Genomic DNA, 23,681 nt, shown 5'->3' with positions numbered 1-23,681 from the left:
TCTCCCCCACAGGACATCATCCGTTCTATCCAAACTCCTCTATGCTTTGCCGAACTCTCCTCTGCAGTATCCGATCCAAGGCTACACAGTGCGGCCTTTGACCCCAACACTTATACCGGGTTTGTAGCTCTCTTTGGTGTAATCAGACAAACTGTGTTAACCATATCACTGTAGATGTATTCTTCTGTGTGTATGTATTTCTTCTGTTCTTCTCCAGGTCCTCCAGTGTCTGACCAAACTAAAACATCCTTTGAAATGAATTGAAGCACTTCCTTTCTTTTTTTTTCTTTCTTTTTTTTTTCATGGAGGACCGTCATGAAATTATTAAAAATTGCATAAATAAGATGTCGTTCTATGTTTTCAGTATTAGGGCTGCATGCAGAAAAAAGAGACAGCTACAAGGTGGGTTATGTTCAGTTGACTGGTTGTTCTTCTGTAGATTGGTGGTGGGAGGCAGGTCTGGTGGCTTCAAAAACTTCTACTGGGACAGAGAGGAGACACGTCATTCTTCTCCAACCTTCAGATTACTCATTTCTTCAGTTTCTACAGTCTCGCTTCTATTCCCTTGTTTGACCACTTGGTGAGGCCCCCATGTTTCTGTGGACTTTTCTCTGTTCACACGGGCTCTCGCCTCAGCAGCTGCGGCGATGCAAACTTTACAGTAAAATAACTCGGTTTTCAGTCTGTTGTCATAGAGACTCGTGGCATTGGGGCTCCATTGATGATGGCTTTTTCTTCTGGTTCAGGTCCACATACCAAAAGTTGATTGAACTAATTCAGATCTGCTGTCTCTATCCTAGGTGTTCTTGAGTGTGTCTAAAGGCGTCCTGACTGCTGTGACTCCAGGTCCAGAAGTGACAGTTAAAGGTGAGTTTCTGTTGACAAAACTAGCTTCAGAAAAGACTGTATTCATTCATTTTATAGCAAATAACTGCAGGCATGGTTAGTTGAACGACACTCAACTGAACATTCTTTTTTTATATTTGTAATTTAGTTTGTTTATTCATCAAACAATGTTTGTGGCACACAGTAAATGTCCAAGGGTTTTGTTCATCTCCAGTCTGGGTATTATTGATATCTCAGGATTATTCCTCAGCTGTTTCCTGTTGGGGGGGAATTTCTCTGGGAAATTGTTCAAATAGCACAACAGGTTCCAACACTTCTCAATTAATATAAAATTTAGAGATGGTTTCCCTTACAAAGTATATATACATGATAACCAGCTTCTTCTACCGGTTCATTATCTGTTATCAGCATAAATGATGTGGAGTTTTTCTAACATCACTATTTTCATTGACTTGTGAGACCAACGATGTTGACGGCGAGATATGTTTACAGGTTGACAAAAGTAAACATGTTATTCCCTTCATAGCTTGTGCATACAGCAAAAGATCTTATTTGTGCACTCTTAAAGAAATACCATGGCAGGATCAGATGACACACAAAACCCTCTTCACTCCCGGTTGCCAACTTCCAAATATTAAACTAAACTAGATCAACTAACCATCTACGCAAACTGAGCGACAAAAACACAATCATTACCAACACTAAAAAGCCTAACATAACCCCGAATAAAGACATTTGAAACACTGCCAACCCATCTCCCATAATGCATTGCAGCAATCAGCTCCGTGATCGGCTGGCAAGTGTTAATCTAACAAAATCAAGATCATAAAACCCCAGTGAAGAAAGTCAAACAATTATTCAATAGCAGTCTATAAACTCTACCCACAAGATATATCTCAGGATATGGCAGCGCATCTGTTGTTTACGTTGGAAACACAGAAACATCGCATGGCACGTCCAAAGGCAACGTAGCAATCTGCAGTTTTACGTAAATGATTTTCATATTGGGGAACTGACTGCACACATCCATACACTGGATATGACCGGCAAAGGCAGAGCAGCAGTGTGTCTTCAGGAGGGGGTGTGGCCTTCAGGAGAGGGTGTGGCCTTCAGGAGAGGACGTGGCCTTCAGTAAAGGCCCCTGCATACTCCCTTTTGAACCCATAAGAACAAGAAGAAAATTCGGCAGTGACGTCAGCCAACAGCAGAAAAAAAAAGCTTTTTCGGCAGGACTGTTCATACTCCGTTAAGAAGCTGCCGAACTCGCAGGCCACGCCCCCTCACAGCAGGCACAAGTCTGTGAAGCGGCGTTTAAACTTTTCAACAGCACAGTTTATTTCTGGCCTCCAGTGCTTTCAGAAATACATTTCTCTGAACTTTTTCAATTATAAAAAAGTTTTTGTCCGAGCGCGATGTTAGTCCAGTTTTAACTACAGGAGGGGACAGCTGTTCGTGATGCGTTCAGGTGCATCACGTCAGCCTACACTCCGACATTTTAACGAGCTGCGGCGCTCGTACAGTAGCGCTGTTACAAGCTAAATATGATTAAAATATTATCGATAGTCGTGAGCGAACTAGAACACGCATGCGCAGCACACGGCAGTGCAGAAGTTTCGGCAGTGCGGCTCCTACATAGTTCGGCCAGGGCGGTTGGCACAGCCGAAACAAATTTGTTCGGCCAGAAGGAGCTGACCGAAGGAAATGACGTCATTTTGTTCGACAGGACCCCGCACTGCCGAACTTTCGTCTTGTTCTTATGGAGCATGAAGAGGCCTTAAGACAGCACAGGAGTGAGGGGGTACGTCCGAATTGTCCCCCCTAACTCCTTGACTATGGACTTTACCTTAACCCCGTGGATGACGTCACGGGGTTAAGGAAAGGTGTGAGAGGGCTTCCAAAAGGAGTTAGTGAAAGGTGATCACGTTAGTGTGGCAGTTGGACCGCACTTTCACTTAGTGACGTCATAACAATGCGACGGTGGCGCAAGTTAGTGACGTCCACCATGGTGGGGAAAGAACTACAAGTTTCCAAAAATGGACTACAAAAAGCGCATTTGGGTTTTGTATGATTTGAAGTTGTTCAAGGCAGATTATTGCTTTGGTAACTTACGTGATCTGCTCCATTTTTCCGACATGGCGAGTTTCCCTGAATGCTCGGATGAGCGGGTCCCTTTAAATGCTGTTGCCTCAAGGAATTGTGGGGCAGCGTGAGCTCGCCTCCTTTGTGAAAAGAGGCATCAGTGTTTCCTAAGCTAAAGGAGGCTCCAAAGGAAGCAGCGAGCCTCCTTTCATTTGCTTATTGACAAATCGGACAGTCCTTATCATGGCTGCCACACAAAACACTTCGCGGGTTAAGGAAAAGTCGATAGTTAAGGAGTTAGGAGGGACAATTCGGACATACCTAGGGACTTGTGCAGCCGCTCTGCCATACCAGGAAATAGCTGTGTTGAGTAATTTGGGCTATAAATGCTGAGACTTTAAAAGCTATAGGTACTGTAAGCTACCGGAAATTGAAACATTTATTATAATTAATTATATTATAATTAAAAGAATAATCAAAAAGAATAAATCATTCATTTCAATTCAGCATTGGGTAGGCACTGCCTGCCCCGCCTATCCTGACTGCATGTCACCGAAGATGATTCACCACACTGAAACCTTCAGTTCACCCCAAATGGATTTATTGAGCAACGACTGATAAGAACAATGATATCTTCAAAGAGGTTGCACATTTAGGTAGTCCATTTTGTTCCCGTGCATGACAGGTGCTGGCACGAGAGGACTGTCCATTGAGTCCAGTAGCCAGGTGTATCTCAATGAGCTTCTGGCCAAAGTGTCGTACACCAGCACCATCTACCATATCAACAGTGGAGACCTGGGTATGTGTCCGAGAACAATTCCGAGATGAGAAATAAGGGAATAATAAAGGAAGAATTTCTGTGTCAAAAAGTAAAGGCAAAATATGCAAATCCTGGTATTGGAAATGCAATAAAAATGTTCTGGATGCATGGATAGATAATCCTTATAAGTTGCCCACACTGTATTCTTCCGCACTCAGCATTCTTCAGGTTTGAAAACCACGAAGCTGCGTTTCCTATCGCCATCAAACAGCCCCAAGTCCCAGTTCTGTACGACATGGGAACAGGTAGGAAAACCCTTTTATTTTTTTTAATAAGTTTCTAAATGTAACTGGTGGAGTTTGGGTTATGTATTAGAGAGCAGTCTATTTCTGCCCTTTGGGAGGTTTACTCTGATGAGATGAATCAAAAGCGACAGTCAATGCAGTGGCAACTTGTGAACTCAAGCTGTTGATGCAAGGACAAGCTGAAAAACCTCTCCCATCACCTATTCACCCGCAAAAAGGTAAAGGTAAGGTGTGAAGCTAATTATTGATTGTTCCTATCTTGGACTACGAACATTAAAGCGTGTAATTTCAAACTAACACCATTTTGTGTAATTATAGTGTAAAGCAAGACAAAAAGCTTTGTTATGGCTATAATAAGAAATTGGCGTGTTGCATAATATCATATAATTGTTTATTGTTTTAAGGTCCCTGTGGCTTAAAACTTTGAACCTTGGAACTTGGCCTAACCTTATTTCCTTAATCATAACAGCTATCTTCAATTTGCTTTTGAGAAGTGGTCTCCTCCTCCGACTGTTTTCTCGGGGCATTAGTTTGAGGCTGAGGTGAAACTGCAGCTTCACGCTTGTCTGGTGTTTTAATCATGTGTAGATCTTGTGGGTACCACTAGAAAAAAAATAGCGGCTGGGTTCGCAGAGCCTCTAAATACTATTTATTTAAAGGATAAGACTGCAGGCGAATCTTTACTGTCTTTCATGCATAACATCCATGTTGGTCCTGCTAAGTTCCTAAGTCGTGTTGAAGCTTCCCTTTAGATTTAAAAATAAATAAACGTGAAAAAGGTTTGTTGTCTGCCATGTCAATTCAACATCTTCAAGAAGACATTTTTTAAATACCCATTGGAACAGTACATGAATGAAATAATCTATATGTCCTTCTAAAGAAAGTAAGAGAGTATGAAGAGTCAGACTGTCTCGGTAGCAAACTACAATTTTCATTGGACAGGGATGAATTCATTGACGCGTTTCGCTTTATCGTTTGCCTTCTTTTATTGCATCAGACATCAGGTCTCAAGTCACCATCATCACAAAGACTTTCCTGCGGTACCCAAAGCTGAAGGTGTTGTTGGGCAGCATTCGACGGTTCTACAGTGACGTGCAGGTCATCGTCGCAGACGACAACTTTGAACCAGAAAACGTCACTGCAGAAAATATCCAGCAGTACATCATGCCTCCAGCTCAGGTCTACAAAGCACACTCAGATTGTGGCACACAGTCAAACTTTCTTTGAATTTTCTGCTCAGCTTTATTCAAGCACTGAAAGCGTGATTGTAAAGATTGTGCTTTGACCATCAGGGCTGGTTCGCTGGGAGGAATCTGGCCGTTTCCCAGGTGATCACCAAATACTTCTTGTGGGTGGATGACGACTTTTTGTTTACAGAGAGTACAAAGATCGAGGACTTTGTGAAGGTGATGGAGGCTGTCCCGGAACTGGATGTGGTAAGAGTCTATTTAATAGGAAACAACTAAGCAGACAAAAGTAAAGGGCAGTACGCAAAGCACGGTCCAGTTTTGCAAACAGCACTTCATTATGCAATGCAAGCCGCACAGCAACGTACAAACTGCACTAAGCCATAAACCATACTGCACAGTCCTGAATGTAGTGCAGCGTGAAATCCAAACCAAACTGCAACAAATACTGAAAACATTAACACTTGCAGCCTAACCTAAACTGCAATATGCACTGTGACTGTACTTCAAATAATGCCGACGCGTACTGCAAGTTACATTTTATTGTGCACCCAATTTAGTATTATTTTGACCTTTTACAATATATTTAATTTAATTTAATTTAATTTAATTTAATTTAATTTAATTTAATTTAATTTAATTTAAGAAAAAGAAATACTTTATTAATCCCAGGGGGAAATTCCTTTAAGCATTGCTCCACATAGAATAAATAGAAGGAAAGCTGAATATCAACAAGTAATAATAGTAAATAATAATAAGATCTAATTTTAAATATTTACATCTACAAGGCTTAACAGTGATGAATATAAACACAGAAAGGATGGATTTAACTAAAACACAGCAAACACTATTTACAGAGAGGAGTTACAGAGTCCAGTGGCCATTTTAAGCATTTTGTCTCTTTTCTAAGCATTTTTCCTCTCCTTTTATAAATTCGAGTCATTTTAGTATTTTTCCCTCTTTTAGTTTTTGCACCTTTTTTAAAGCCTTTTTTTATCCAAGAGATAACAGTCAATTTGAAAATGATCCTGGTGTGTAAATGAAATAAAAATAAGATAAATTGTTTAACCTTCCTCTAGTGTTAGCTTTCTGTTACTATCTCTTATATTAATGGGTCGGTTTTGACCCGTGTCTTAAATCAGCCATAAAATACCCTAAAAACAATTATTTATCATCCAATTTGTTTCTCACCTCTTGGTTACCTTGTTAGACTCCCTTATCCATTAAAAGATTGGTTTTAATATTTTTGTTGTGGCCCCCCATGGGCCTTTCTTTTAACAGCATACCCTTCGGTTTCAATATAAAAAAAAGTGGTCAATTGAACCTCAAGAGAATAATGTAAACAAATAAAAGGTTGTTCTGTTACCTGACTATTATTGATTGGTATTAGATAGAGAAAGAGATTTTAATTTTAATATTATCAACTATAGTAACATCTGTGGTGTTTCGGATCAATTTCGACCCTTATATATTTACTTCAAGAAAAGGGCAAAAAACAAGTTTAAAAAAAAATAAATAAATAGAACTGTAATACATATAAATGAGAAGCAGAACTAGAAATAAATAAGAAACAAATTATAATTAAATGTAGATTAGCATGGTCACTCGACAACAACCACTCGAGCAAATCACACTGACGGAAATCAAGTTCCACAAAAACTCTGTGCAAGAACATGCGTGTGTGTGTGTGTGTGTGTGTGTGTGTGTGTGTGTGTGTGTGTGCGTGCGTGCGTGCGTGCGTGCGTGCGTGCGTGCGTGCGTGCGTGCGTGCGTGCGTGCAAAGATATGATCCAGAGCTTAGTTGAGAGTAAATCTTCTTCTCATTGTTGCTGTAAATTGGAGGTGTGTCCTCTGCAAGTCACCAACTAAAAACTCAGTTGGCCTTCCATGCCTGGACATGTGTGTCTTTGTTTGTTCTGTCAAACAGGCAAAGACAAAAGCCCCTAACTGAAGCTCAAGTGGTTGGAGGAAGAGCTGGCTGTCGGCTGTTGGTTGATTGTGTGTTTATGAATTCAGTTTTGGCATTTATTATTGTTTTATCATCTTATATTTTAACTGGGTCGAAACTGACCCTAACAACACAAACGCCATAATTCTCACCAGAGGATTTTATAATTTAGTAAAATATTTTTATTTTATTTTAGTTTGTTTAAATAGAAGTTCCTGACAAAGTCAAAAGGTCTTGATGCAAAAAACTAATTTATGTAGTGCTTTTATGCATGCTAAACCTAAAAACGGGTCGGTGCCGACCTTAACACTAGAGGAAGGTTAAGTATAATTTAGTGAAAGCTTCAGGCAGCCACTGTTATAAGAGCCACAGGTTGCAGATGGTCTAAACCCAGCTCACCATTCCTATTAGTGGGTGAACACGCCGACGTTTGGTGAACTTGTCATCATGATTGCTTGGCCGCCAGTTACCCCAGTTTTCTGACGTTTTTCACTGTAACAACTACTATAAACTACACTGCAAAACACAAACCTTTTGTCAGAGAATACAAACGGGTTAAGGCATTATTTCACAATTTACCGCATTCAAGAAAGTTTAGTGAATTATTTGTCGACTCCTTTCAGTAACAAAGGCTTTTTTTTGTCACATGTCCAACATGAAAAGGCTGAAATGCCTCTTTCTAGTTGTGAAAACGTGCATACTGAAACCACAAGCTGTTGTCAGGAAGATTTGCGAGTAAAAGCCTCAGGATGACAGAACAACACAGGAATCAGACTGGAAGCAATTTAAAACGTTTAAGACAATTTTATGACATCATTCTTGCATGAAGAGACGACATCCCAGTCCAACTTTTGCATGATTGTTCCAGGACTTTGTCTAACTATGAGGTCGGACAGCGCCTTCTTAAAGGCTTGATGGTTTTGAGAAAGCTCCACGTGCTTCCTGCACTGAAGGTCAACAAAAGTAGCACAGATCTTCCAAAAGTGAAACTGACACTGTGAACTTGCACACCATTCGTTATGAGATCAAAACTATATTTCCCTCGCCCTATCCAGAACTCTACAATACATTCAGATAGAGTAAAATGCATTCTCCACCTTTCTCTTGTCTGCCTGCAGATCAATAAACACACGTCTGTGTCTCTCTTCTCAACAGGTGGGAGGCTCGGTAGCAGGGAACCGATTCCATTTTTCTATCGTCTATGAGGAAGGAGACGACGTGGAAGGCGGCTGCCTGCTGAGGAAGTCTGGCGGAAAGTTTCACCCACTTCCTGGTTACCCGCAATGCTCTTTAACTCACGGAGTGGTCAACTTCTTCCTGGCGCGAACAGATGCAGTACGGAGGGTGGGCTTTGACCCTCAGCTGCAGCGGGTAGCTCATTCAGGTAGACCTGATGCCCTTCCGGTTCTTTAATCCATGATGCAATCATGTTTTATGTGGAGATTAAGCATTCTTCTCTGTGTCTTTAGAGTTCTTCATGGACGGCCTGGGCTTATTGATGGTCGCCACATGTGAAAACGTGAAAATCAGCCATCAACCTAAAACTGGGCAGAGCAACAACGCTCGCTACGCCAAATTCAGGAATCCTCAAAAGAGCGACAGTGACTTTAAATCACAGCTCCACTTTTTCAAAAACAACCTCAAGTGTATTCGTTACGCATGAACAACCGCAGAACAAAATAAATGACACTGTTCTGACATCAACGGAAAGCTGATCCCAATCTCTTTGTGTCATTTCCTCCTTTTTTGAAATGATTAAAAATGTGATAAATACAAATTATTCAATATCAATAGGTTATTATATACTTTTCTGTCTGTCACTGTTCCTGTGTCACTAATTTACTGCCGAATAAAGCTTCTTTTTATAAGTATCTCAGATGTTTTTATGGCTTTCTCATTTGACCTGATCATGGATTGGAGATGAATTTGAGCCCCTCCGATGCGCACTCCGGTGCGCGCGGTGGCGCCACTCGTCTTTGTGTGGAAAGAGTTCCTCTGGTTTAAAGGTCGCTGCTGCCGATGATATAAACAGTCATGGCGGAGAGAGGAACTCCTCAGGACTCTGTGGAACACACCTCGTCCGCGGCGGAAAAGCAGCTCCTCCGCCGCAGACAGGAGCTGAACTACTGGAAACAAAACGCATCGCGCCTCCGCAGCAGGAACCTGCTGACCGGCCTGGCCATCGGAGCGTTCGTGGTGGGAATGTGTATCCTTCACGGTCAGGTCCGGTCGAGCACAGCTGCTAAGGCCACTATATATTAGTTTTTGTTTTTTTTAATGCATTTAGTTGATGCTTCTGCATGCTTTGTCATTCAAAGCAGCAGAACTACGCAGAGGCACAAAATAAATGCGTGTTTACGCATTGAACGCAGCACAACCACAACAGATTATTAATCCTTTATAGACTTGCACCTCATAGATTAGTATTAATTCATATAGGATCGGATGATATACGATAATTCATGAATGAAATACTAAATGTGTAAGTGATTATATAATTTACACAGAGAAGATCTTGGGAATAATAATAATATTTAAAAAAAAAAAACTATTTTAAAAAGAGAAGTTGTGGAGTTTGATGGCTCCCATCAATCTTTTGCTTTAGCTGTTCAGGATGGACCTCAGTTTTGACCGTTGATCCTCCTTCTGAGATGACCTGTACAGAGTCTTTCTCCACCTCGTCACATCCGGGAGTGGTCACCAGCTTGGTCACTTTCACAAAATCAATCGTGGCTCTTATTAAATTGTGAACATTCCTACCTTACAATTAACACAACCGATGAGCTTAACTGTCACATTTAAGACTTTAGAGAGGGCTTCAAATGTCACCGCAGTATTGATATTCAAACCATTTCTCATTTTATTTTTGCCTATTTTTCTTAAGACGTGCCGATTTAAGAAAACCCACAATTGAGAAACTCAAGTTCAATGAGTTTCATGGCTTTTATTACTTTCATATGATGTTTTCCTTTAACTCTTAAGACGTCCAGTTAGCTACACCATCCTGTCGGTCAAGCAGGAGAGAATCCTGGACGAGCTGGACAACGAAGCCAAGATCAACATCACGAGAGGACCAAGGACCGGAGCTAACTCATGACCTTACCTGGATCTGCTGCCCCCCCCCCCGGTGTGATGGAGAGACTCTGTTTCTGCACCTTGACAGACGGCTCACACTGGGACAAGACTGTTTTCATTGTTTCTGTTTGCAGATGTATTACCTCCACTGTTGACGAAGAAGATTACTGTTAATTTAAAATCTATGGAGTCATATAAAATCTGAACATATAAAAAAAAATAAGTCATGACTACATTACAGAGTTTTAATTATCTGGTAAATTTCCTCTAATGTCATTTTTTTTTTTTTTTTTTTGTGATTAAGTCAATGAACAATGAAGACAATTATTTTCACCGGTTTCTTCCTTTGGAAATTTAGTGTTTCATTTTTAAAAACACTGCTGCCCTTCCTGTTTAAAATAATAGAACTATGCTTGACAATGCTTTTCCATCATACTAAATTATATATTATAATATATAATATTACTGGTAACATTGTGATACGGTACATAGGGGCTTTTTCTCCATGTAGCTGAACACAGAAAATATGAATATTTGTGTTTGGTAGATTATTTCTTCATGGTAACAACCATCACTTTACAGCAACAAGTCACGAGAAATATTAAGAATTCAACAATTCATTCAATTATCCTTTTATTCTCAAAAGCACTCATCTTAAAATAATTTTTGGGTGTAAAAATTAAACATCAATTGAACTCCTTAATATCAGTAAAAGCAAAAAAGTGCAGATTTAACCGTGTAAAATACTAGTTGTGTTATAGTCACCTTCACAGTGTTGGTATCAGGTTCTGCAACCAGGAAAAGCCACGGGGATCCAAACACGCGTGAATAACGAGGGCTTCATGAGACGCCGGTGGAACCAGAGAGGAAACACACAAACGCAAAGTCCATTGACACGAGGGATGACGGAAGAGGAAATTCCCCGGGATAACACATCAGTATAACTACATAAAACGTGAGCTAAACAGTGAATATTAAACCTTACGCTACTGACATGACAAGAAACCATGACTCCAGTTACCTGAAACACGCGGAACCACAAGAGGAACATAAAACTAAAGGCCGTGACAGTCACTTTTATTCATAGCTGATATAGAAGACGCTGAAATCCACTGGGAGACATTTGGGCTTCGGTATTTTTGCTCAAGGACACTTGATACACATATTGATTGAATGTGTGACATTGCATATTGAAGGACAACCTGCTCCAATGAACAACCCACAAATGCCCGCGGCAACAATGACCATTGTAAGACTGTGGCCGTACCACTGAGTCAGGAACTCCATTATTTTCTAAATGAATAATGACAACAGGTTTTCACATGGCTTAACCTTGAACACTATGGACGCCATTTAAAACTCCACCGGGTGGGGTTTGCATCGCACATGCACATATATCTGTTTATCAAATACCATATTTTGTCTGTCGCCGAAGCGTGTGGGTATTTGAATCAGATTCTGAATATGCAGCAAAACGACATTCAAAACAAGCTCGGCGGGCACGTCAACACCGTCCCTCGGTTTAACGGAGAATCACACCATTTAATTGTAGTTTGAATCAATTCAGCTCAAAAGACAATTTGTGGGCCTTGATGTTTGATCAATAACCTGTAATAACCCTGTAATTACCCTGTACCACACCAGCAATCTATAAGCTACATGTACTGTAATATCTATGTGAACATCACTGCATTTGTTTGGATTGCAGAAGAGTTGCAACATCCTGTAAAATGTCAATTTTAATCATTTTCTACCATTTTCTCCAAGTGAAGGGCGGCATTTAAGGACTTTGCACTCTATTACCACCCATCGCGGCACAGAAAGGCCAGAGCTCCCAGTGCATCGACAGTGCATTTTCATACGGCTGATTTGCATCCTGCTTTGGTGAAGAACAGAGTGAGCGGAAGCAAAATGGACACGCACGAACATGAACCGGTGCTGCTCGGCATCCTGTGCAGTTTTTGGTTATCGCTGCGCGTCTGAGCTGTGATTGGTGCAGGGCGTAAACGGATGGGGGCATTTTGCTCCTTCACACGGGAGCGCCGCTCACTGGAAATCCACATTTGGGAAGCTTGTCTCCACGCTGCTGTTTGAGGTCAGTCTTGATTCTTTAGAGTCACTACGAGGGGCTGATAGTTATTGGAATGTTTGGTATGCCAAGTCTTATTTTCAGTGAGTCATAATTCTGTGATTTAGAATGGTCAGTGTGTCAGTAAATCAGTGTTTCTTTACTGTTTAAAGCTCTTTCAGGCTTATTTGATCTTGAACACTGCCATTGTGAGTCATGAAAACACTCATAATGTAGTAAAATAGTCAAATATTTTATATAATCCTAATAGAGAGAGACTGCGACATCGTATGTTTTCTCAAAGACTGAGTGTAATGACTATCACATCGTTTGTATTGATGTATTAACAACATATTGGCTGCAGTTATTACATTTCGAAAGGATTTCTTCCTCCTTAATGTAATAACTTATTAGGTTATTGGTAAAATGTTGTGAGGAAGATGGTTCAAGTACCCAATAACATAATTTTCACAACTAATTGCATCATTGGCTTCAGTAAATTAAAAAATGGCCACTATTATTTACATTATTGGTTGTGACAAACGTGTTGGTCTTCCAATTTCGTTGAGATTTTGTACTTGTCATGAGTTATCTAAATAGACTATCCTGTAAATACTAAGCAATATATTTCATCTCAAGCAGTTTGTATCAGATGGAGGATTGCAGGCTCCACCCTGGACAGGTCACACACTCACACTCAAGAAGAACATGCAAACTTGGCACTTTTTCTTTTCTTTTCCTCTTTACAGTTTCTGTCCTCCTTGGAGAAAACATGGATGTGAAGAGGTTCACTCCTCTCCGCCTGCTGCTCCTCTTCCCTCTCGTCTGTGGTTTCTCTAATCTGCTTTTGCAGCTTCAACTGTCCTCAGTAAAGATCAATGTGTATGAGGAGAAGAAGACCTGGGCAGAGGCTCAGTCCTACTGCAGGGAGTTCCACGTCGATCTGTTTAGAATCACAAGCTCGTTGGATCAACTCAACATTCTGACAGTCAGCGGCTGGATCGGACTGTACCGAGAGGAAGAAGGAGGCGAATGGAAATGGTCCGGGAGCAACCGGATTCCCACCAAAGCGTCATTTAGACTTTTTGATGATATGACATGTACGTGATCCAAATGTATTGTGTAGTATTTCACATGACGCCAACGTCTTAGTGCAAACCTTCAATCATAGTTTCATATTGAATATGACTGCATGGTCATTATTTCTTAAAATCCACTTTTTACAGACTTTCCTTCAAGTCAGGTTGTTATTTCGTGTCAGTATATTTTTTTGTCCTTCGCCTTTCCGCTTTTCCTAATATCCAGTTTTCCAGAATTATTCTGTCTTTAGGAGTGTTTTGTTGTCATTTAAATTCTGAATTATGCTTATTTGTGGATTTATCTGAATATTTTTGCTGCCTATTTATTATTATATTATATTATATTATATTATATTATATTATATTATATTATATTATATTAACATCCTATAGCAATCATACAACAAATTACGGGCCAGTCAGGACCAGTGTTCGACAATTATTACTTGATTACAGTTAATGAGTTTCTTTTTTTTTCTTTTTTTAGGATATCCAATGAGAATTGTTTGCAGATGTACAGATATTTCTCTGATTCTGAATAGTGAAATATGAGTTTCCCTCAGTTTTGCACTTTTCAAAAGATTTTCTGAATGTATCAAATGCCTTTAGTTGTTTTTGTTTATTCATACAGACTTAAGAAATATCACAAAAGTGACTCTTGAAAACTGTTTTTGTCCACAATCACATTAGTGGGAGGAAGATGCTCTATCAACCATTAATGAATTAGTGACCATGACAAAACAGAATTACTGAAATAACGGGAGCTAAAGCTGCGAACAGTCAGAGATCTTTGACTGAAGCTTTCAGACGGAATTATCTCAGGATCCTTCAAAGAACCTGAAACGTCTCTTCTCTGTTTCTCCTTTGGAAAGTGGACAACTTGGAAGGAAACTGTGTTTACTTGGATCAAGGTCATTTCAAGGGCGACAGTTGTTCCGAGAAACATTCCTTCACGTGTTTCGAAGAGAGGCTGCTTCTGGTGAGGGACAATAAGACCTGGGAAGAGGCTTTAGACTACTGCAGGTCACTCGGGGGGGCGAACAGGCACAACGTGTACGACCTGGTTTCCCTGTTCGACCGCGACCCCGACTTTGAATGGCAGACAGCACAACAAGCCACCACTGACGAGGTAGTTCACTGCGACGCAACTTCCCATTTGAATCGGACCATCCTCTCTGCTGACGGGTTTTTCTCGCCCCAATGTTGCGATAGGTGTGGATAGGCCTGCGCTTCCTGGCTGGATATTGGTGGTGGGTGACTGGAGAAGCGGTGAAGAACAGCACCTTCGAGAGCTGCCTGACTGACGGGGCCTGTGCCGTCCTGGAGAAGAACTCTACGGCTTTGAGCAGCAGGAGCTGCTCGGAGAGACGCAACTTCCTCTGTGGCAGGAGGCCCTGAAGCGGCGTTGATAACTAAGTACTTCTGAATACTAGACTAGAGAGCCGGGGCAGTCCAGGGCCACGCAATAGAGGTGAAGTACAGTGTTTGCAGGACTATAAGGCCCCCGTTCACACCACAACGCTTTCAAGTGAAAACGGAAAGGTTTTGTTGAATTTTTGGCTGTTGTTCCCAGAAAGCACAAAACAGCTTCCACGGAACTTTTTCAAAACGCCCAGATGGACAACGTTTGCTTCCAGAGTGTCATTACTCCCAGTTCATGTTCTCCTGCGACTTTGGAAGTGTTATATCCAATCCAACTTCCTGGTTTCTGTAAATGAACATTGTTTTCAAAACATTACCGTGTGAACAGCAAACTTAAAAAACCCAAAATTGAATTTATACTTGAAACGAGCCTCAGTCATGCTTATATTAGGGAGCAACTGCTCTGTCAAAATGATCCTGTATGTACCACCTGGGACCACTAGGTGTCACTGTGTGGTAACTGAATGCTGGTACAGTATCCCTCCAAAACCCTCCATTAATAGTGTTTGACACTCTAAGCACAATATTACTAAAACAAAGAGTTGCACAGAAGACTCTAAAGTAAAATGCTTTATAAATTAAGCAGGTTTTTTCCCCTCTCTTTTTCATGATGCACGTGTTTTGGCCTCTCGGGTCTCTAGGTTTTTCCCACTTTTGAGATCATATTGCTACTGCCTTATTGGACAAATGTATACACAAAAATATTTCTCATTGTCTTTTTTGTAAGCTTCTATAAATTCAACTTGGCTCTGTTGAATCCGTTTGAATCGGGTTGGTTTGGTTTGATTTGTGAAGCTTCTTGAATGAATAAACTCTACCCGACTCCGTACATCCATTTATTTCAGGTTAAGAGGAATCGCTCCTGATATTAATCTTTTTCAAATTGGCTTTGTTAAGTAGAAGAGAAATATTAACAGATTTATTATAGCTTCGTTAGACTTAAAAATACAAATGTATTTCTGATTCAGAAGAACAGTTGAGTTATTTTTTTTGAGATTCTGTATTTTCGGTATTGAAGACTGGAACGTTAAAAAAAAAAGTTTGTCATATTTCACTTTCTGTGCGATCAATGTATAATATATTGACATTTTACAGTTTTATTTGGCTTGTTTAAAAAGTTTTTTAAAAAACGTATGAGTTCATGGCCTTTATCAGCTCAGCACTGCCATCTACTGGAGATGCATGAAACTATTCAAGCACAATTCTAACTTAATTGAATAAATGTTTACATGGCTGCTACTATTTGATAACATTAAATTGGTAGAAATCTATCTAAGATGGGATCTTTTACTTTAGTTATGCAAAACACTAATCTGTATTTTCATTGTGTTGTAAAAGACAAACTACATCGAAGTGCCAAACACAATAATTAGCTGGAATATTCTATTTTCACTAAATCCAGTGACTGGGCCGTGGATGAAGGGAATGAGACGGATTTAAGAACATGCAGCTGTCAAGTCTTCGGTCAGTGGAATCAGGAAGTCTTGGAGTCTTGGTGTTCTTGGAGGGTTCTTGTTCAACCGTTCAAGTATATCGCATTGTCATGTGTCTTATTCTACGATGAAGAAGTAAAAACTAAAATAACTGCTTTAAATCTCCAATATTACATGAAGGTACAAGTCAATGGTGTTTGAATTTCTTGCTGCATAATAACATATTTACCTGAATACCACCTGTCATCTCCACAGTTTTGAAAAGTGTGTGTGGTGTGAATCACATGCAAATAAGATAAAGTTAATACCACAGCATTTTGCAGGCGCCACTGCAGACGGGCTGAAGAGACACACGGCTGGTTCTGCTCTCTTCTCCCCAAATTAATAAATCGTGAATATAACGCAAGTCTTGGACATGTCTCACGATGGTCTAATCCCAGCTCATGTTCCCTATGAGCTCTGATTTTCTTTTTGATAGCTTATCATATCCTACGAGCTGATATGTTGTTATACCTCTTGAATTTATTTCTGGTTTTTGTACGTTTAAGTTTATATTGAGCTTGTTGATGGCATCTCAAACAGATTTTCACATCACTCTAAACACACATTATGAACCAGTTCAGCATCTCTTTTGCCAGTAAACTTGGCAGTAACTTCAAATCAATGCGTACTAAACTAATCGATCAATCGGCTTCACAGACACCGGGATCTTTAACATCCTTTTCGATTGCTGCTAAAATGGCCTCTGGCCAGATGATTGGTGGATTATTGTTGGAGAGAACCTATAAACACTTGAAATTAAATCATCATTAAATCTGTTCCTGTAGATTTTATGTTGTTTTAGTTTCACTCTCTGCAACGTCTGATTTATTTTGAAATGTTTCAGATTCAGCCTGTGTGTTTGATTAAAGTTCTAATGACCAGTCAAAACTTACATTATTATGATCCTGGTTTAGATATATATATATATATATATATATATATTCACACTATTAGCAAGTTATTAGATTATTGGCTTCAGCCTGTTCTTCACTGTGAACTTGACTTATATGAGACATGCAGGCCCTTTAAACCCCCCACACTAATCCCACCGTATTTCCATGCTGCTGTTTTACATCGTGGGATGACAGACGATTCAAATGGGGTAGGATGCAAGAGATTATCTGGTATCTTAAAGAGCTCACTTTGCATGTGGGGTTATATGTGCCCTAATATGCTATAAGAGTTTGTCTGGGCTGTGACTGGGTGCAGACGGAACATCTTGACTCGAACAATCAGGAGTTTCAACACTGAGGTGAGTAGCGACAACTGTGGGTAAGAAGCTCTAACTACTGAGGCTGCGTGAGAGACAGCTTAATTCATGATGTGACCAAAATGTACTTGCTGACTCAGATATACCTCTTGATGTGTGTCAGGCTTGGTAAGTCATGTAATCCTCTTTTCTTTGACTGTTTGTATTCATTTGTTCAAATGTCATACCTGCTGTAATCACAGTTGTGTAATGGTTAGTACCGCCGCCTCACAGTGAGAACACATCTGGTTCAGGTGCTGGTTTGACCTTTCTGTGCAGTTTGCACGTTCTAACCACTACAACTGTCCCAGAAGAATACTTCACTTTAAATTATTATCATCTCTCCGAGAGAGAAACAGTTCGGATCTGTTAAAGTGAACATTTTTATCCAGAGCCGGGTGGCTATGGAGGCAAATGCCAAGCGTGCCGTGGCCTCCAGGGGGCGCCATAAAATCGGGTAAAAATCTGTCTTAAAACTATTTATTACTTTTAACTCTTGGAAAGGAAAATCTCACATTGATTCAGCAAAACTATGCCTGCCCATATTATTATTATTATTATTATTATTATTATTATTATTATTATTATTATTATTATTATTATTATTATTATTAATAATAATAATAATAATAGTAATAATAATAATAATAATTATTATATTATATAATTATAGGATTATTATTATTATTATTATTATTAATAATAATAATAATTGTAATAATAATAATAACCCTCTGCTACAAATATTGCGTTGAATCTCATCCAATCTTGAGTCTACAATGAAATGTGGTTTACAGCCATGTCTGCTCCTCATTCACTCAGAAAATCCTTAAATACTATTAAAATGACATATTTGCATGAAATGTCAGATGCATGGTACAACCTGGAGTTTATATCTTGAGCTGTAAAATTCTCTCTCGGCATCATGCTCTTAGTAACTGATTACTCTTTTACACTGGATATGATTTGACAATTGGCAACCCCTCGATTTGATAAAGTGGTACAGAAGATGGATGGATGGATGAAGCCAGCTGAAGAGCTGTAAAGCTGCTGTCTCTTTCTGCATCGTTTGCATAAGCTGAAGCAAATAAATCTATTCAAGTCTACGTCACTGGAAGCAGAAAACATCTTTAATCCACAACTACCTGCAGGCAAACATGAAACATATATTTTATATTATCCCCTGGGCATCGTTTTAGACATCCATGTTCATTTGAGTACATTTTTGACTTTGTAAGTGTAAATGGCTTCTTTTTTTTTTTCTTTTAAAAAGGAATTTTTCAGTCCTGCACAAAACTCCAGTTCATTTTCAGGATTTTAACTCTAAAAACTCCAGTTTGATTTGATATTGCTGTTATTTATGAAAAGCAAACACAAAAAAAGAATTATTTTCAATGAAACATATGTGGAGAGGATTTATCAAAGATTTTGAGGCCGTGTTAAAGTCACCCTACCAGAATAAATCTTTGAAATATACTTCTCATAAAAGTTTTACTTCTGCACAGAGAATAAACCAAAACAAGACCATCACCACTCATTATACTCATATCCAACTCGCGGTGGCATAAATCGATCACACCAAAGTTGATATGTTTACAAACTGATCGGAATTTGTTGCCATCAAACTGTGTTTTGGTTTTTGCAAACTGACTTCATATTCGGAAACCTGTTGTGAATTGTTGAGGATTTTCAGGTTTCCACTGACTGCAACCAGAGGAGAGAGAGTTTTATTCTGCTGTCTACACAGCCACTTAAAGGTGTCAATATATGATTATATTAATTATATGATTTTCATTCAGTTTAATAAATTCTTTTTTTTTTCTTAAGACGTGTTTGATTATTTTCACTTTTAATATATGTGTTTGTAGTTTTTAATCACAGCGCGAGATATTTTTCATTTTGAACTTGTGACATAAATTACAGAGTATTTTCAAGTTGTCTTACTTTGGTCTAAATGAACCGGTTTGTTTTTCTTTCAGCTTGAGGTGATTTGTCCCAGGTGAGGAAGATGTCCTGGACATTCAACATACTCGTGCCTGTGCTCCTCTTAGTGTCTCCTTGCTGTGGTTACTTGCATAACTATGTATTCTACACTGAGACAAACATGACAACGTGGAAAAAAGCACAGAGCTTCTGTAGGGAGCACCACACCGACTTGGCCATCATCAAAAACAGGAGAGACAACGAGCTGCTGAGGAACCTCAAAGGATGGATCGGACTGCACAGATACAATAACACAGCTCCGTGGAAGTGGTCTAAAGGAGATAATCAACCTAAATTTGTCAAATGGGCCACTAATGGTAAGAACAAAACCTAATCTCCTTTGTTTATTATCCACTTTGGAGTTTTCATTGAAACATAAAACCAACTAATATGATGTAGTGTTGATTGTTTGAACTCCCACATAAGACATGAGAGTCTTAGGCTGGAAAACAAGAGATGTTATTGACGACAAAGGAGAATATTAAAAATCATGACGGTGGTGCGGCGTGTCAAAAACTAGAGCCACACAGCAGAAAACAAGCCTGGCAGAGATAAAAAAAATAAATAAATAAATGACTGGAAATCATGACTGACTTTGAAAAAAGCTGGGAGGAGCAGGCTTAAGTAAATTCACTGGACAAGAATGGACCAAGATGAAGTTCATCTTTTGCAGCAGAGACACGTTCAGACTTCGTTTAAGCGACAACGTTTCAAGTGAAAACAAGACAGTGACACTCGACCATAGGAGACCACAGAGTTCACAAGATGGACCAAGTAGCACAACCACATACGAAATCTTTTTGAGGACAGACGGACGGTTTGGAGGAAGGTGTTTTATCTCTGAAGGGAGCTGCTGAAAGACGAAAAGCAATATCTGTAAAAGAATAAATAAAAAAAAATCTAAATTGTTCTATCTATTCCTCTGTGGAACTGCACTGGAGAAACAAATTGTTGATATTCTCACCTCTTCCAGAACCAAAAAAAGATCAACACTGTGGCTTCAAGCATGAAAATGGAATCGTTTGGATTAGTCTTCGATGTGAAGACAGACATTCTTTCCTGTGTTCCGATGAGAGCGTGGTTCTGGTCTATCAGAATAAGACCTGGGAGGAGGCTTTGGACCACTGCCGGGCTTTGTGGGGAAAAGGAAACCCCTACTTCGACCTTTCCAGCCTGGTCAGTCACCACGACGTCAACAAAGCACGAGAGCTGGCCAAACACGCTACGACTAACGAGGCAAGGATGTTTTCTACTCTGTAGTTGTGCTGTCTCTTCGTATATATAAACTTGAGTACAAAAACACAAAAAAGCCAATTGCCCAGTTTAAGTATTAGAGGAAGTATGGATGGATATTGTTTCATATTTCATTTTTTTTTATTTCTAACGTACTCAAAAAATCTAGTTAAAAGTTCACACCAATCAAGCAAAAGATATTTTCACCAAACAAACAGTGAATAACTAGCAGCAGAACAATATCATCAGACATGCAATGAACGTATTACATAACGTTTTTATTTGTTTAGCGTCCTTGTATTTAATAACCAATTCATTTAAACATGCTAGAACTATTTTATTAAGACTATTGTCTGTTGAAAAGATTGAATAATTAATAAAGTATAATCACGATTATGTCCGTGGCTCAATAAAACATATTACTTTCAACAGTGATTGGTCTTAGATATTGTCGGATAGCTTTCTTGTAAAGTCGCTCATTGAAAATGCCCAAATTTAACCTTTAAAAAATTTACTTAAGGTATATATTCTGTAAGTCTTACATTTCTATCTTTCTAAATGGAATGACATAGTCAGACACAGTGGGCAACAGATGTTGTCTTTGACGACAAACACAAAGAACCTAATGAGAAAGGCCAAAGGTGAGCGTGTAACCCAGGCTGCATGTGTCTGCCTGCTGAATGTCGGTAGGTGTGGACGGGCCTGCGTTTCCTGGCCGGACGCTGGTGGTGGGCGAGAGGGGAGCCGGCGGAGTTTGACCAAATCTGCCCGAATGTCGAGTCCTGTGGCATCCTGGATAAATCTGGCGACTTGAAGAGCAGCGACTGCACGGAGAGAAGAAACTTTATCTGTCAGAGGATACCTCCAAAAGAAAGTGGCATTCCTGCAGTACGGCCAACATAGCATAACTCATCAATTTCAAAACAAATATGAGCTTTCTGTGCTCCGATTCTATGAGACATCAGACTGGAGTGAAGATCATTTTTAGTTAATTACATTGGTTTGACACAGTAGTTATTTGTAATATTTGAAATACTTTGACACTTTATAAGAAACACCTGTCTATCACAAGTATATATGTATAATTATCTTTTAAGTAAAGCTGTGTTGTTTTGCTTTACGACATGCCGTTGTTTGTGTTTATTTTGAGCTTGTTTGGTTTCCATTATTAAAAGTGTCAACAGTTTATTTTCTGTGCTTTTGGTTGTGTCAGTCTTCTTTTCTTGTCTGAGTCTGTTGTATTTTGCATTCAAGGTTGGAAAAGCAATGATTTTCTTTGGAGAAACAATAAATAGAGAAAAAAACAAAACCAACGTGGGCTACCGGGTCATCAGGTGCTCACCGGCCAACACTGTTTCTCTCTATTCTGCATGTTCCAAAAACTGTGGCTGGCTAAAGAACAACAGACCTGAGATAGTTAAGTGTTTTACACAATTAGTTATTTAACAAGAAGCATTCTCACCACATGGCAGCTTGCACAGGACACCAGCTGTCCTCTTTCCAACTTAAGGTACAGGAAAGTGAAGGATTCAACACAAACAACCAGATTTATAGACTCTGTCCCCCCTGTTCCTGTGAACCGCCTCCAGTGACCGTTTGGTCACTTCCTGTCCTCGCCAGCCTAATCACAGTGGACTCCTGTCCTCTGAGGCGGGCCCCAAGTTCCCAGGCTGCAGTCACTTCCTTGCTTACATTTTCAAAAGGCTCAATAAAGCCACATGGTGGAAAATGGAGGTGACTCCAGAGCTTCACAAAGATCTTGCTGAGAGTCATTGGTCTCTTCATCTCAGGAATCCACAGCCAAGTCCCGAATCACTTCCTCCTGAGCCGTTGTACTTCAGTTGATGTTGATGGCGCCACCAACCCCAGGCCGGGCTCCTGCGGTGGGTCTCAGTGATCCCTGTCCGGGCAGGACACACATTTTTCGCTGTCTCATTTTCATGGGTGACGTTTGGACGTGTTTGTCTGGTCCTTCACTCCAGAAGTGTCCACCTTGTACGGCCCTCACTGGAGCCTGTGCAGGAGTCTCTGAAGAGAATCTTTCTGGTTTGGTGTTGAAGCAGCTTGACGTCCCCCCTGAAGAGCAGGACAAAGTTGCTGGGAACAGTAATCTTCCACAGATGTGGAATTAACCTTTTTTTTATCCTCTCGTCTGAGTAATCTCAATGAGGTAGTACTGGACAGTCTCCATTTCTCAATCTGACAGATAAAATCTTGTCCAGCGAAATACGTTTTGATGAAAACACGGTTTAGCCAATGACACTAAAGTTTGTGGATCAAACCCCTTGCTGATAAAATCTCTAAAAGTTCTGAGTTCCATCCTTCTGCAAATTCACTTTCCGTGAGAGTCATCTCACCACAGTGGCAGGAATCTAAATAATCAAAGAGGGAGGAGTTGGTGACTTGGAGCGTAGTGAAGGTCATGGATGACAGCTTTATTCTGCATATATAGCCAAGGGCTTTGGTATACTGTGATGGGTAAGCGCTCTGAACGACGCAATAAAACGCACTTTGGCTGCGATAACAGAGAAGTGCCATCTTTTGAACAGGACTACTGAAGCCACTGCTGAAGGTGAGTGTCACAACCATCGTCACCGCTATTCCACAAGTTATTCCTCACAGCATGGTTGCAAATACTTCAGATTTCTCCTTTTCGCCCCCCACAGACAGATACATTTTGTGTCTAGATTTGAAGAATTGCTTTTTATCTTAAGAGTCTCTTCCTTTAAAACGTGACTGAAGTAAACTTTCATGCATGCAGCGCTCTCTAAGAAAAGTGTGAGACGCTATGTCGTACAGCATGTAATTTTATATAAAGAATAATTTGTCACCCTCATGTCCTTTGGGTGTTTGTGAATATTGGACACAGTCCATATATATGTACATTCTTTGCTCACGTGGTATTGTTTGATTTCTCTGTTTAAAAGTGCCTTGAAATGGCTATATTGTCATTGGCGCTGGATATTATTGGA

General features: G+C 39.9%; 3 protein-coding genes across 3 annotated transcripts; all 3 read left to right on the top strand.

The window, feature by feature from the left end:
• Positions 1-9,146: 9,146 nt before the first annotated feature.
• coa3b (cytochrome C oxidase assembly factor 3b) lies at positions 9,147-10,537 on the top strand. The gene is made up of 2 exons (XM_080487904.1): positions 9,147-9,331; positions 10,116-10,537. Exons 1-2 carry the CDS (start codon positions 9,160-9,162, stop codon positions 10,220-10,222), a joined length of 279 nt encoding a protein of 92 aa, XP_080344030.1. The 5' UTR covers positions 9,147-9,159; the 3' UTR covers positions 10,223-10,537.
• A 1,694-nt stretch (positions 10,538-12,231) lies between these two features.
• On the top strand, positions 12,232-15,596 carry LOC308124109 (uncharacterized protein). Its single transcript, XM_080486926.1, has 4 exons — positions 12,232-12,295; positions 13,018-13,368; positions 14,220-14,476; positions 14,560-15,596. Exons 2-4 carry the CDS (start codon positions 13,041-13,043, stop codon positions 14,743-14,745), a joined length of 771 nt encoding a protein of 256 aa, XP_080343052.1. The 5' UTR covers positions 12,232-12,295; positions 13,018-13,040; the 3' UTR covers positions 14,746-15,596.
• A 1,853-nt stretch (positions 15,597-17,449) lies between these two features.
• LOC308124354 (secretory phospholipase A2 receptor-like) lies at positions 17,450-21,896 on the top strand. Its single transcript, XM_080487276.1, has 4 exons — positions 17,450-17,496; positions 19,473-19,793; positions 20,450-20,712; positions 21,400-21,896. The coding sequence occupies exons 2-4, from the start codon at positions 19,502-19,504 to the stop codon at positions 21,610-21,612; spliced, it is 768 nt and encodes a 255-aa protein (XP_080343402.1). The 5' UTR covers positions 17,450-17,496; positions 19,473-19,501; the 3' UTR covers positions 21,613-21,896.
• Positions 21,897-23,681: the final 1,785 nt, after the last annotated feature.

The sequence above is a fragment of the Lipophrys pholis genome (genome assembly GCF_963383615.2).
Source record: "Lipophrys pholis genome assembly, chromosome: 19".
NCBI classification, from domain to species: Eukaryota; Metazoa; Chordata; class Actinopteri; order Blenniiformes; family Blenniidae; genus Lipophrys; species Lipophrys pholis.
The sequence above is the reverse complement of the archived record's forward strand: the minus strand, read 5'-3'. Positions and strand labels throughout refer to the sequence as shown.